Below are 11,811 nucleotides of genomic sequence, written 5' to 3' on the forward strand. Positions count from 1 at the left end.
CTGAGTGGGTACGTGTTTCATTCCACTTCCTTCTCCCGGTTCGTTATTCTATATATTATAATTTAACGAGACAAGTTATGTAATGCAAGTATAGTGAACGGGTGCTTTTAATGGAGCCGACTACTGTCGTTAGAAGCACTCATTTGCGACCATTTGTTAAGATTAAGAACCGTGTGTTCGCATGCGTAAGCAATCGTCACTCAGCCACACATATCACTCGAAAGTACAATTACAATCGTCCAAGTACTAGCATATGGCACAGTCGAAACCTTGCACCCACCGGCTACATGCTCGGGGACCAACACCTCACCTCGGCCCTTCGCTTATTGGCGAAGACCGCCCGAAGACCGCTCGCAACGCGAAAGATTCTTTGCACTTACGGATTCATTCGAGCACTGCGAAACTGGTCCTAACCATGCCACGCGAGCGGGCGTGTTTCCCCACAATTACACCTAGCAGCAGAAATCCTCGAGCTGCAAAGAGCGAGGCCTCGACCCGAAGTTTCCTAACTGAAGACTAGCAATTCGCCTATCCCCTTATCCCATAACAGTGTAGGAAAAATGTGTTGAATACTCGGCAAGCGTGCAAGGCGGTGCTTCCTACGCGAGGGATGTAATATAAAGACACGCACAGTCAGGAGCTGCGAAAGAAAACGGTATAGTTTATTGTGTAGAGGAGAGGCGTATATGGTCACAGGGCTGGGATTCGGGTTTTTAACTTCACTTCAGCTCGCTCCAGCGCTGCTGGAGGTAGGTGATGCCCGGCCTGTAGATTTCTTCGAAGTAAGGAAGCTCGGTCTTCATGCGTTCGTAGTAGGCAGTCAGCTTGGGGAACTTAGAAGTATCCACGGAGCCATTCTGAAAAGCAGAGTGTGTGGCGATTCAGGGGAAAGCAAACTACTGTCGGCTGCTACCCTCCCGATAGCGTGGTCTGCTTACTAACAAATGCACAGCAGTGGCGAGGTAGTGAATACGGCAAGGAACTGTAGCTATAGCGCACAGAAGGGCCATAAGAAAGGGAGGACTGCCACCGATTGTGTGAAAAACGCTCAAGCGATTCGAACTAGTTGTAGTCGGAAGCATCAAAAGGCGACTGAGTAGGAATACAGCGCGCATTGAATAATACGAGTGGCAACTAAAAAGTGATAGCCGATCGTGAAGTGCCGTTGATTAGGACGAATATTCTAAGCTGAAGCAAACGGAGACAGCAACTTACCTCAAGGCAAATTGTGAGGTTTGCAACCAGGCAAAAGTCAGCGAGTGTGAGATTGTCCCCGGTGGCGTACTTGCCATCACTGACGAGATATTGGAGACCCTGGACGACGTTGGTCTCGAAGGCAGCCACCTCTTCATCCGATGGCTTTTTGTTGTCCCAGAAGCGCGGACGCTGGAAAGGCGACCATAAAAGGTGTGAATTTCGGGAAGCGAATAGTACCACGACAAAGTTGTGGTTGGATGTGGACTGCGGGGGTTACAAGCTATAAGCACACACACAGGAAGTAATTAACTTGCTTTAAGTGAAGGATTCGCGTGAGCTGGAGAAATTTGTCAAGAGAAACGGCGATTTAAACAGGCACGCGAGGGATGCATGTTATTGCGCCCTTCCAAAGCAACGCCTGTAGTGCAAAGAAAAATTGATACGTGCCGATTGTCTGCGAAACAAGAGCCAGGGAGCCGGCACGTCTCGCGTCATTGCACGTAAGGGCGATGGGGGACAAATCGTTGTCTATCGGCCGTAGATAGTATATTTCAAAAATGCAAGCGGAAGTATGATAAGATGTCATAGCAACAGCAATGTAATGGTTAGGAGCCTCCTATGAACTCTACAGTAGGCTTCGAACCATCGCATGTGTTGTACTCGATCGGGGAAAGCCCCAAGGTTCCGAGCATAAAGCCGTTTCTGTAGAGTCATTTGGGGCGTAGAAACAATTAGAGAATGCACTTACGAAGAAGAGCAGCTGGAACGGTTGGATAGTGCTGGCAACAGCGGCGAGAACGATGTCGATTCGTGCGCGCTCCTTGTAGCACTTAGGGTAGAGGTCGGACTCGGGAGCATGCTTGCGCAGCAGGTAGTAGGCAATAGCATTGCTGCGGTACGAGAGAAAAAAAAAAAAAAAGAGAAAATGGGCATGAAAATGTATTCATGGTAGCGGTGCGTGCCAACTGCGCGAAGTTGGCCAAAGACGCCGTGGTTGCTCAGGGGTTATGGTGTTGGGCTGCTGAGAACGAGGTCTCGGGATCGAAACCCCGCCATGGTGGCGGCATTTCGCGAAAACACCCGTGTACTTAGATTCAGGTGCACGCTAAAGAAGCCCAGGTGGTCGAAATTTCCCGAGTCCTCGACTACGACGCGTCTCGTAATCGGAAAGGGGTTTTGGCACATTAAACCCCATAGTATATTGAAGTGGGCCAAAGTAAAAAAAAAAAAAGAACAGGGAAATTTATTCCGCAAAAATATTAATCTTACGGTGGTGGCGCTACACTTGAGCCTCCCGTAACTGGGGCGCTAGAAGGCCCAGCGAGCCAAGCAGGAGTATTTTCGTCGACACTGACTACCTATTCAGTGCACGAAAAAAAAAAAAAAAAAAAAGACGCGGAGCGGGCCGAGCAACAAAGCAGAAAAGGCGGGCCCCCGTCGTCACACACGGGCCGGAAACGCAAAGCCAGCGTCCATCTGGTACAGTTGTTTGGTTGAGACTATTGTCGAAGACGCATTGTAGGGGCGACTGTCTTGTATAGGAAGGCCAGACATTGTGCTACCATGCCAAGGTCGCAGCGAGCGCGTCGGGTGAATGACCGAGTGGGATTTCAGCTGGTGCCGGCAGCTGTTAGCGAGCGGGCCTACGTGCAGGCGAAGCTGCGCGTTGCAACACCGGGAAAAGAGGGGTGGTGGACAGGAAAGAAAAAGATAAAGACGGATGGTGTTCGAGCCCGGGATGGCCGTGTTTCGGCGTTCGCGACACGACTGGCTGCTGTAAACCGTGTACGGAATGATTATTTTCTGTATGAAGGGGGCGATGACGGTGTAAACGTGCTATCGTAGCTTGACGAGGCGAGTGTGGTCATGTGTTGGTACATGCGACAGAACCGAAATTGGGTTCTAGAACGCGGGCTGCTGCAAGCGTGGTATTCGATTGAGGAAGAGTCAGCAGAGCAGAGCGTAAACTTGCCTTTCGTAAACGATGAAGTTGTCCTCGTCGACAAGTGTGGGCACCTTGTGGAATGGATTGATCTGTAAAGAAGGATGGGAAATTGAGAGCGCGTGCGACGAACCCGCACAGTGAGGAGATATTGACAGAGCAATGCCGTAAATGGTCAATGTGGTACTGCTTCCAAGACGGTTAAAGAGGAGCACGGAGGCATAGGAAAGAATGAGAAAATAGGAAGTGATGAGAGGGCGGTGAAAAATAACTAAAGGGGCATTTCAGTCAACGGCAGCACGAAGAAAGGATGGAGGAACAGCAAGCGCGTGGATGGCAGCATAAGGGAGGAGGGCTATAGCAACCGAGAAATACAAGGGAATGATAAATAGGAAAATGACAGATGCACGGAAAGTGTCACGGTTAACTAATGTACGAACTAAGAGAATGTTCAGGCGATGAAGCAGCGATGAGAACGCGTGTGTGAGAGTATTTGGAGAAGTGCACTGCGGGAATAGCCTGGGTACTATAGCTCTCCTCCCTCGCTCTGCCATCCACACGCTCGCCGTTCTTACACCCCGTCTTGGTGCTGCCGTACACTGCAATGCTCCTTTCGTTGTTTTTACCGCCCTCTCATGACGTAGAGATACAAGCACAAGGGGCTAATTCATGGCGGCATACATCCAGTCTACGGAGTCGTCCAGGTAAAAGCGCGAAAAATAGGGAAGGTGTCGAGGAACGAGATGTTCGAAACATGAATACAACTGGCCCATATGCAACCTATTGAAAACTCGCAACGAGGATTACCGCGACATGCCCAGTATGCCGGTGAGGATGAATTGGAAAGCTTCGATTGGGCACACCGCAGCACCAGGGAAAGAAGCTGCAAGAAAAATGAAAGTTGGCCAAAGCGAATGTGGAGGCAGTACTCTTCCGGGAAAGCAAGAACCGATAGAGATAAGATGGCAAATGCAAAGAGGTGAACTTGCAGAAAACTTGTGCTGTAACACAATGCGCATGGCAGTGCGCATACTACACAAAAGCTGAATGGTGCATGCCGTCTGGAACACAAAAGCGGAATATCAGCACAGGAAACATCCTCATTCAAAAAAGAGGTGACGTGTGCAGACAGGACACAAGAGTAGAGAAGTGGACAACGCGAACGGCGACTAGCAACTGAAGGGAGCACTGAGGCGAAACAAGAAAGACAACGCCGACCTGCGCAAGCTGTGGAATGGTATCACCACGTGTCAGTCGGGTACATATGCCGGTCAAGAACCAAGGAATTTCCTCAGTGACGTGTAATGCAGTTGCTAGACATTGCCTTGGTCTTCGAACAAAATCACTTTTGCTGGCAGTACTCCCCAAGATTTGCGAAGCCGTTGCTAAACTTTCAATCCAAGTATTCCAAAGTAGTAAAAACGGAATTGTCATGTGCCTTAAGATTTCTCACCCGATCCTGCATGCACAAAATGGGCGCCAGTTTTAATGCGCAGGTCCGGCGCTCATTAGAAGCAGGTTGTCCCAGTGTAGCAGTGGCCACTGTGGCTGAACGCCTAAAGAAGTCGGTTTCGAGGGGGACGGAGGCGACTACACAAGGCAGTAATAGCAAAAAAAAAAAAAAAAAAAAGAGAAGTGGCTATTCCGTACATTCATTCAGTGTCGCACAGGCTTAAAAAGTTGGAAGTAGATATGATGTTAATGTTGCTTTCACTGCTCCGGATAAGCTAGGTAAGATATGCGTTGCCGTACAGAGGAAAAAAGTGCAAGTAAAAGGCAAAAAAGGAACGGATATTTGTCCTGTGAAGCACAATAACAGCAACAGTTTTACCGACTGTCGTATGGGTGTGGTTTATAATATTCCCCTTAGCTGTGGCCAGTTCAACGTAAGGCAAACGGGGTGGTGTATCAATCAGAGGCTAATTGAACATAAAAGGTCGTTAACCAGTTGATCGCCTTCTAATCGTTCTTTACGTTGCCAAGATTGGAACTGCACGCCAGAGTTAGATGAATGCGCGATATTGTACAGGCATAAGAATGAAGATACGCGTCTTGTGGTAGAGGCATGGCATATCTATAATTGTGGAAGTGCGTGCGTGAGTCAGCCTCCGATTACTTTACATAAGGAAGAGATTACGTGCCTTAACAGTTCTCTCACGTAGACCGGCACATGTACCCGACTGACACGTGGCGATACCATTCCAAAGCTTGCGCATATGAGTTTTGCGTCTTTTTTTCGCCCGAGTACTCCCTTCAGGTAATAGTCGGCGTACGCGATGACCACTTATCGCTTTTTTGCATAATGAATCCTTACCAACTAGCTCAGCTTTCTGTCGTTCGAAACAGTAAATGTAGCCGATTGCGATGGAGCCATTCGAAATGAAGGTGGCATTCAACAAGAACAGAAAATCCCAGCGCCATGACTGAGGGGCGTATGAAATAGGAATGCTACGAAAAGCGAGTGTCATGGGTGCTGCGGTACATAAATCCAAGGCCGTACCCAGGAAATACCTTCGTGGGGCAGCGGCGGAAAATCAATATTCATATGAACATATCCATGTGCAGAAAGTACATTGTTTCCACAGCGTAAACTGACAATGTAAACACTCGTATGTACATACGGTATGAGGTAATGAGTGCTCACGTGCCTCTTTCAGACGCCATACCGTCAGAACATAGAATTCGATTGTATTCAAAAGACCACATATGCAAGTGGTGTATACTCAAGGGTTGGCAGGAGCCATCTACCACCTCCCTTTTGTTAAGGCCTGCATAGATCAGACAATAATAATGCATGGAAAGAAAGTCACATGCACAACCAATAGCGTGCGGCCAGAGAGCGATAATTGAAAAAGAAGTGGAAGTATGGTGTGCGAAAAGAATGCGATGCGCGTTAATGCAGTGATAAACACAATAAGCATGTGGCTGCATACGAGGCAACTCTTAGTGGAGCATAGATCGAAGGAGTGACGTAAGCACCGGCGCATGGGTTCATCGATCCTGCGGCTGAGGACGGCAAGGTGAGCACGTCCAGGAAGAAAGCGGTTTCGGAAGGAAGGCGCGCCAGAGCGCAGGTGCGGCTACACTGAAATCGGGTGTAGGGCTTTTATTCCGGGCACGGAGGAATCCCGTGACGTTTGAAGGAACGTCCGCAGAACGCAGAAATGAAACTGAATGAAACTCATAATGTTGTGGTGGACTGAAAAGCCTGCAGCACAGGCCGCGCAAAGAGCTTTCAAAAAGGTGATTAGCGATGTGACGTTGAAAAACATGGGCGTCCCTACATGAATAGCGAAGGTACTAAGAAAACACGCTCTTAACGAGTACAGCGGCCCGACAGAGAAAGTTAACCGCAGGAAAAAAAATGCGAGAGAAAGACCGCGTAAAACAGCGGAACTTAATGACAACAGGTTGCGCAAAATGCTGCAACTTCTTAATACTGCGAGACATTGCCACTGTCGCAAATACATTCATACAAGGCGATATCGTAAGAAAGCATGTATTTTGTCCTAACTTCACGTACACGCATATCGCTTCGAGCTCGGAATGCACGCAGACAACTAAACTCACTCGCATATCACTTCGAGATCGGAACATGAACAAATAACTACTAGCCGACACGGATATCACTTGTGAACATGCAACGGCCTGGACTCGTTACTCTCAGAAGAGAACGAACCAAGCCCACAAACCTTGAGGTATTCCTCGCTGAGGTGCTCCTTCTTAGCAAAGTCCAGGTTCTTGAGCGTAATCTCGATGCCCAGGTACTTGGCGAGCGAGCGAACGAAGCCACAGGGTGGACTGCCAGGCAGGTTGTACAGAACGGGGGCCTCGGTGGGCATGGCTGCGAGCTGACCGAAGGAGCGAGGCCTAGTCGGGGACGAAGCGTCGGCGGATGAGCGCCAATGGGTAGCGTCTCGCACGGCGGGGGCCCTTTTTGATGGGCGGCACGGCGTCGGGGAGAGGACCACTTGCGCCCTCTCCCGCCGGCTGCGTCGCGCGCCACCCCCTGGCATGCACAGATAGGAGCAAGGCGGGAAAAGAAAACAAAAGTGCGAAAGAAATAAATTTGGGAAAAGAGAGAGAGAGAGAGACACTGCCCAAGCTTTCTTTCCTTAGTCGACCAACAATGAAATAATGGACTTGTAGGTAGATAAAAAAAGCTGTATGAAAAAAAATGAGAAGGGTGGGCAGTCCTACGGAATGAATCACGAGGCACTTCAGCTCTGTTTTCTTCGGGTCGCCTATCTTTCTCGGCGTGTGGTGCTCGAATCAGTAAGATAAACAATCCCACACTTTCAAAGTGCACACTTGTTTCAGTTGCAGATGCCTAATTGCACTTCAAATGTATTTCAGCGCGAGAATCAGTCTGTTATGAAAGTTCACAACTTCGTGAGCCGTAATTTAAGTCTCGCATCGATGCTATATGTTGTAAAGGTAATCAACAATGTATCTGCGACAGCAAGGCTAATCAACACTTCAACAAGCGCCGAGTTCGCATTAGAAGCAGCGCCCGTAACAGTGTTCGTACGCTGTAAGCGTAAAACCGACTAGACTATATGGCTACATAGAATGGGACGTCATGAAGACGTCATCATTGTTCATTTCACGGCGTTGTGAAACTTGATTACTATAACGCAAACTTGTTTGCTGCGTCAGTTAAATTTTTCCAATGTAGCCGAGTACTTACAATGAATCCTCAGAATTACGGCTCTTTCCAAAGTTCCTTAGAGAAACGGATATTTTGTGGCAGTGTTGGCGTGTGGCTTTACCTGTAAGGGCTTGTTGCGCTGGGCGCCACAAGTTTACGCCAATTTGTTTGTGCGGCATGGCAAGCCCCAGATACGTTAAAGACATACTCCTCAGAAAACCATTTTCCTCCTCGTCCTCTCAGGAGAAATTCTACAGTATTTAGGATCATTCTATTTGTACTGTAGCGCTTTTGAGCCTTCGGTCAGTAATGAACATTTCAATGAAGAAAGAAAAGTGCCAGGGCATTTCGACTGACGATTATGATATCTTCTCTTGTCCGGTGCGCTGTATAAGTTCGTCAACGTGTACAGACATATTGGAAACATCAACGCATGGACCGCAGTCCGTGAAATTCACAGTGGTAACCTTTCATGAAATTCTCGTCGACTGTGTCATGATAGAATAGCCCTTTGTTTTGCAAATGACAAATAAACGGACCCTTCGTGGTGGCTTAGTAGATGTGACGTTGCGCTTTTGAGCACGAGGTTGTGGGTTCGATACCCGGCCAGAGGGCCCGCCATGCGACATGGGTAAAGCGCAAGAACCCGTTTTGTACACGGCATGGCTCCGTAATAACTCAGTACGGTCAGTATTAATCCAGATCATTACCGCGAGGCACTCTCACAATCCGCTGAGCAATTTCGGGAGGGCGTTAACTGTCACAATATCAATGAGCAAATTTAACGTGCCCTGAATTGACTCTCGTGCAAAATTACGGCAAGAGTGGCACATCTACTTGATATCCTGTGGTTCGTCAACTCAAAACACTCAAATTACAGTGGTACGCACATACCTCGAATCGTATTTATGAACCTACGGCATGCGTTTTTGGTGACGATACTGTTCATAGATATATTGCTTTGGTATAGCACTTCGCATATCTTTTTTTTTTTAGATTCGAGTAAAGCATACACTGTGCGTAGTTTGAAGAGTTTATAAAACTTGTGGTTTGTATTTTATGGTCAGACTGCAGAGTGTCGCTGCAGAGTGCCGTGTAATGCAGAGTGTCGCAATACCTTGCAAAAGTTGCACATTTCATCCCCAAAAAAGCAAACAGAAATTGCAAGGAGCTTTTTTTGTTATGATCACATATTTGTAGTGCTTTCAAAAAGACATAACATGCTGCGCACGTCCCACAAGTGGAAAACAAGATTTAAGGATGCAAAATACGAGCGTAGCGAGCTTCGACGGCTCCTGTTATCTCAAGATAGCTTTCAACAGCGAGGCCAAAAAGCTGATTGCCGCGAAGTTGAGCTACAAAAGGGCAGTGCCTGCTGATACCAGCACATGCCCATTGTTATATTTTCTCTGCTTGTTGAGGTGACAATGCTGTTTTTTTTTTGTATCCGCGCAAAAGCCTGCAGTCTTAGCTCATCATTTTACTGTAAAATATGGTCCCCGCCCAAAACAAGTATGAATAAGGCGCTTCAAATAAAAGGAGGAGGTGTATTGTCGAGAATTTCCCGGTGAAAGTAGAATTTATTTTTCCTGTACAAACATATGAATATTCAGAATGTGAGCTTAGAATAAATCCGACCAACACCACTTATACCGGTTATTTGTTCTACGGCTGTCTCCATTCAATGTCTTTAATGGGAAGTCAAACAGTATAGAGCCATTCACATTACTTTCAACAGCAGTTCACGTTGAACAAAGTTGAATGCACCCGTCATGTTAGGCCACCGCTACATGAATATTACCTAGCACAAAAGTAGATTCCTTGAGGTAGTTTAGAGGCCAGGAATGAGCGCAAAATTTGATTGAGAAAAGCGAGAACAAAGGGCAGATGCTCTACTAAGATACAGGCTGTTGTTAAACATCCGGTATAAATAGAGCACAATTGGAAATGCACGGTCTTGCACGTATATTACGGGATTTAAGGTTCTATCGTTTCATTGACTCAGCGATGAAAGCTTGTGTGTGCGAAGGTGCAAACTGTGAACTTCTTCATTCCCCTCTTTCAATTCCCCCTCTCCCAGTGCAGGGTGCCGCCACGCCGTAATGGTGCTGCTTCTTTCTTTTCATAAAATTGCTCGATTCACCGATGTAGAGTGCACCACAGTGTTTACAACAAAATTTTGTAAATAGCGCCTAGATAAAGGCCACGCTCCATGTAGTCCTTCACGTACACTAGGTGGCCGCGAAGCTTTCTGGAGGGAACACAATTTTTGATTTGAACATGACTTCATTTTCCTTTGTTTTTCCTCATTTTGGCTAGTGCCCATTTCTGCTCTAGTAGATAACCCCCTCGAATCTAAACATTCACGCAGGACATCAGCTGGAACCTTTTGTATGCTTCAGCGGTGGTGAGTAGGCGTTCGGTGGTTCATCACAAATGCTTATTGCTATCCAACGATTCCTAGTTCTGATATAGGTGTGAGGTACGGATAGTTCTTGAGGAAGCTTCCCCCTCTCCAGGCTTTGATATCGCAAGAAGTGGGGACGCATTCCGCATTAAAGAAACATTGCCCTTACAAGTTGTCTCTCCACAGTTTTCGGCAACGCAGTTCGATAAGTGTGCAGAGTGCCAACAGTGTTTTGCTTGTTGAAACATTGATTGAATCACTGAAGAAAACTGCGCAAGTTTTTGTTTAACCGAAAACAGTCGACCACCATACTATAAAAGAAAAAATTATTCCTGCCAAACAGCATCCTCGCCTTTACTACTGCCTACACACCGCGTACCCTTCTACGCTGTTGTGTTTTTGTGGCTGCAGACAAAAAAACGGGAAAATAGATTATCTTACTGCCACAACTCGTCTTGAGGAAATCTGTGTTTCCGCTTCGTCCCTGCGAAGTGTGCACTAAGACAGATAATTGTAGTCTGTGAATGACAACTGTTTCGAAAACACAGTATTGCAGGACATCTTACATGCAGAATCCTACAAGAAAGAGAGAAATAAAGGTCAAGTATGGATAGTGAGTTCCAAGAAATATAGATAAAAACGTAGAGACAGCATGAATGACCAATATAGGACTGTATGTGCACTGTCACAGCCTATCGCAAATCGTCAGAAGCAGTGTCAGTAAAGCACATACATCAATTTAACATCGCAACGGGTGGTTGCACAGTCGAAATTTGTTACACATTCAGGTGTCTTAAGGCGACAAAGCCGGAAATATCCGCATTGGTACGTGGAAGGTCCAACTTCCGTTCTACGAAGGAAGTACGTGCCACTCTCCAAAGCCTCCCGGTGCTTTCAGAAGCCACAATTACGCAGCGTTCTGTACAGACAAGGAAAGGTCGTCTTCAAGCCGCGCAAAGAATTTCACGGTAGCCCAAAGAAGAGAGCGGGAAGCTCGCTAAAAGTAGCGGCGTTTCGAACTCCTTTGGCGGCCGGTGATGCCTCGGTGCTTCTTACGTGCAGCGCTTACTATGCAGACCCTAGACGGGCGATGTACGTAGTGGCGACCGCGTTTAAAATAACGCAAGAGTGAAGCACCGCTCTTCGCCTCATTTCGGTGGGCACGACGCTTGCGCACGCGACCTCGAAGGCATCGTTGTTGTGGCTACCCCGACGGTGCCGGTATGAATCATGCTCGCCTGCGCCTGCGGCCGCTCTAGCCCCGCCGTTCCATCTCCGCTCGCTCGCCTGTGGTGCCACCTGAGCGGTTAGTACTGTGCAGCCTTGAGAGAGATGCATCAATAGGCCTGCTCGGCAAGCGAAATGGCCTCTGCGAACACACAGCTTACACGAGATGGGCTTCGAAAGATATATCGATGTTGCGGTCAGTGTCGGCCCCTTAAAGCCCTCGCTGTAGTGGTTTTCAAGACACTGCTGGTTCAGCTGCGGAAGTGTTTGATTGCTCGGGAAACGCTGTCTTGCACGCAATATTTTTTTCCATTCTCGTTAAAGAAATCCCAAGAGAATTCCACGCGCTCATCTTTTCCTAAACTGCACATAATACGTCAGACTATT

The 11,811-nt window shown here is 47.5% G+C and overlaps 1 protein-coding gene across 1 annotated transcript; it reads right to left on the bottom strand.

The window, feature by feature from the left end:
* Positions 1-641: 641 nt before the first annotated feature.
* Positions 642-7,075, bottom strand: LOC126525232 (glutathione S-transferase 1-like). The gene is made up of 5 exons (XM_050173266.3): positions 6,832-7,075; positions 3,170-3,231; positions 1,946-2,087; positions 1,216-1,386; positions 642-857 (listed from the first exon to the last, which is right to left on the bottom strand). The coding sequence occupies exons 1-5, from the start codon at positions 6,979-6,981 to the stop codon at positions 720-722; spliced, it is 663 nt and encodes a 220-aa protein (XP_050029223.2). The 5' UTR covers positions 6,982-7,075; the 3' UTR covers positions 642-719.
* Between the last annotated feature and the right edge of the window lie 4,736 nt (positions 7,076-11,811).

Source organism: Dermacentor andersoni, chromosome 3 (assembly GCF_023375885.2).
Source record: "Dermacentor andersoni chromosome 3, qqDerAnde1_hic_scaffold, whole genome shotgun sequence".
Lineage (NCBI taxonomy): Eukaryota > Metazoa > Arthropoda > Arachnida > Ixodida > Ixodidae > Dermacentor > Dermacentor andersoni.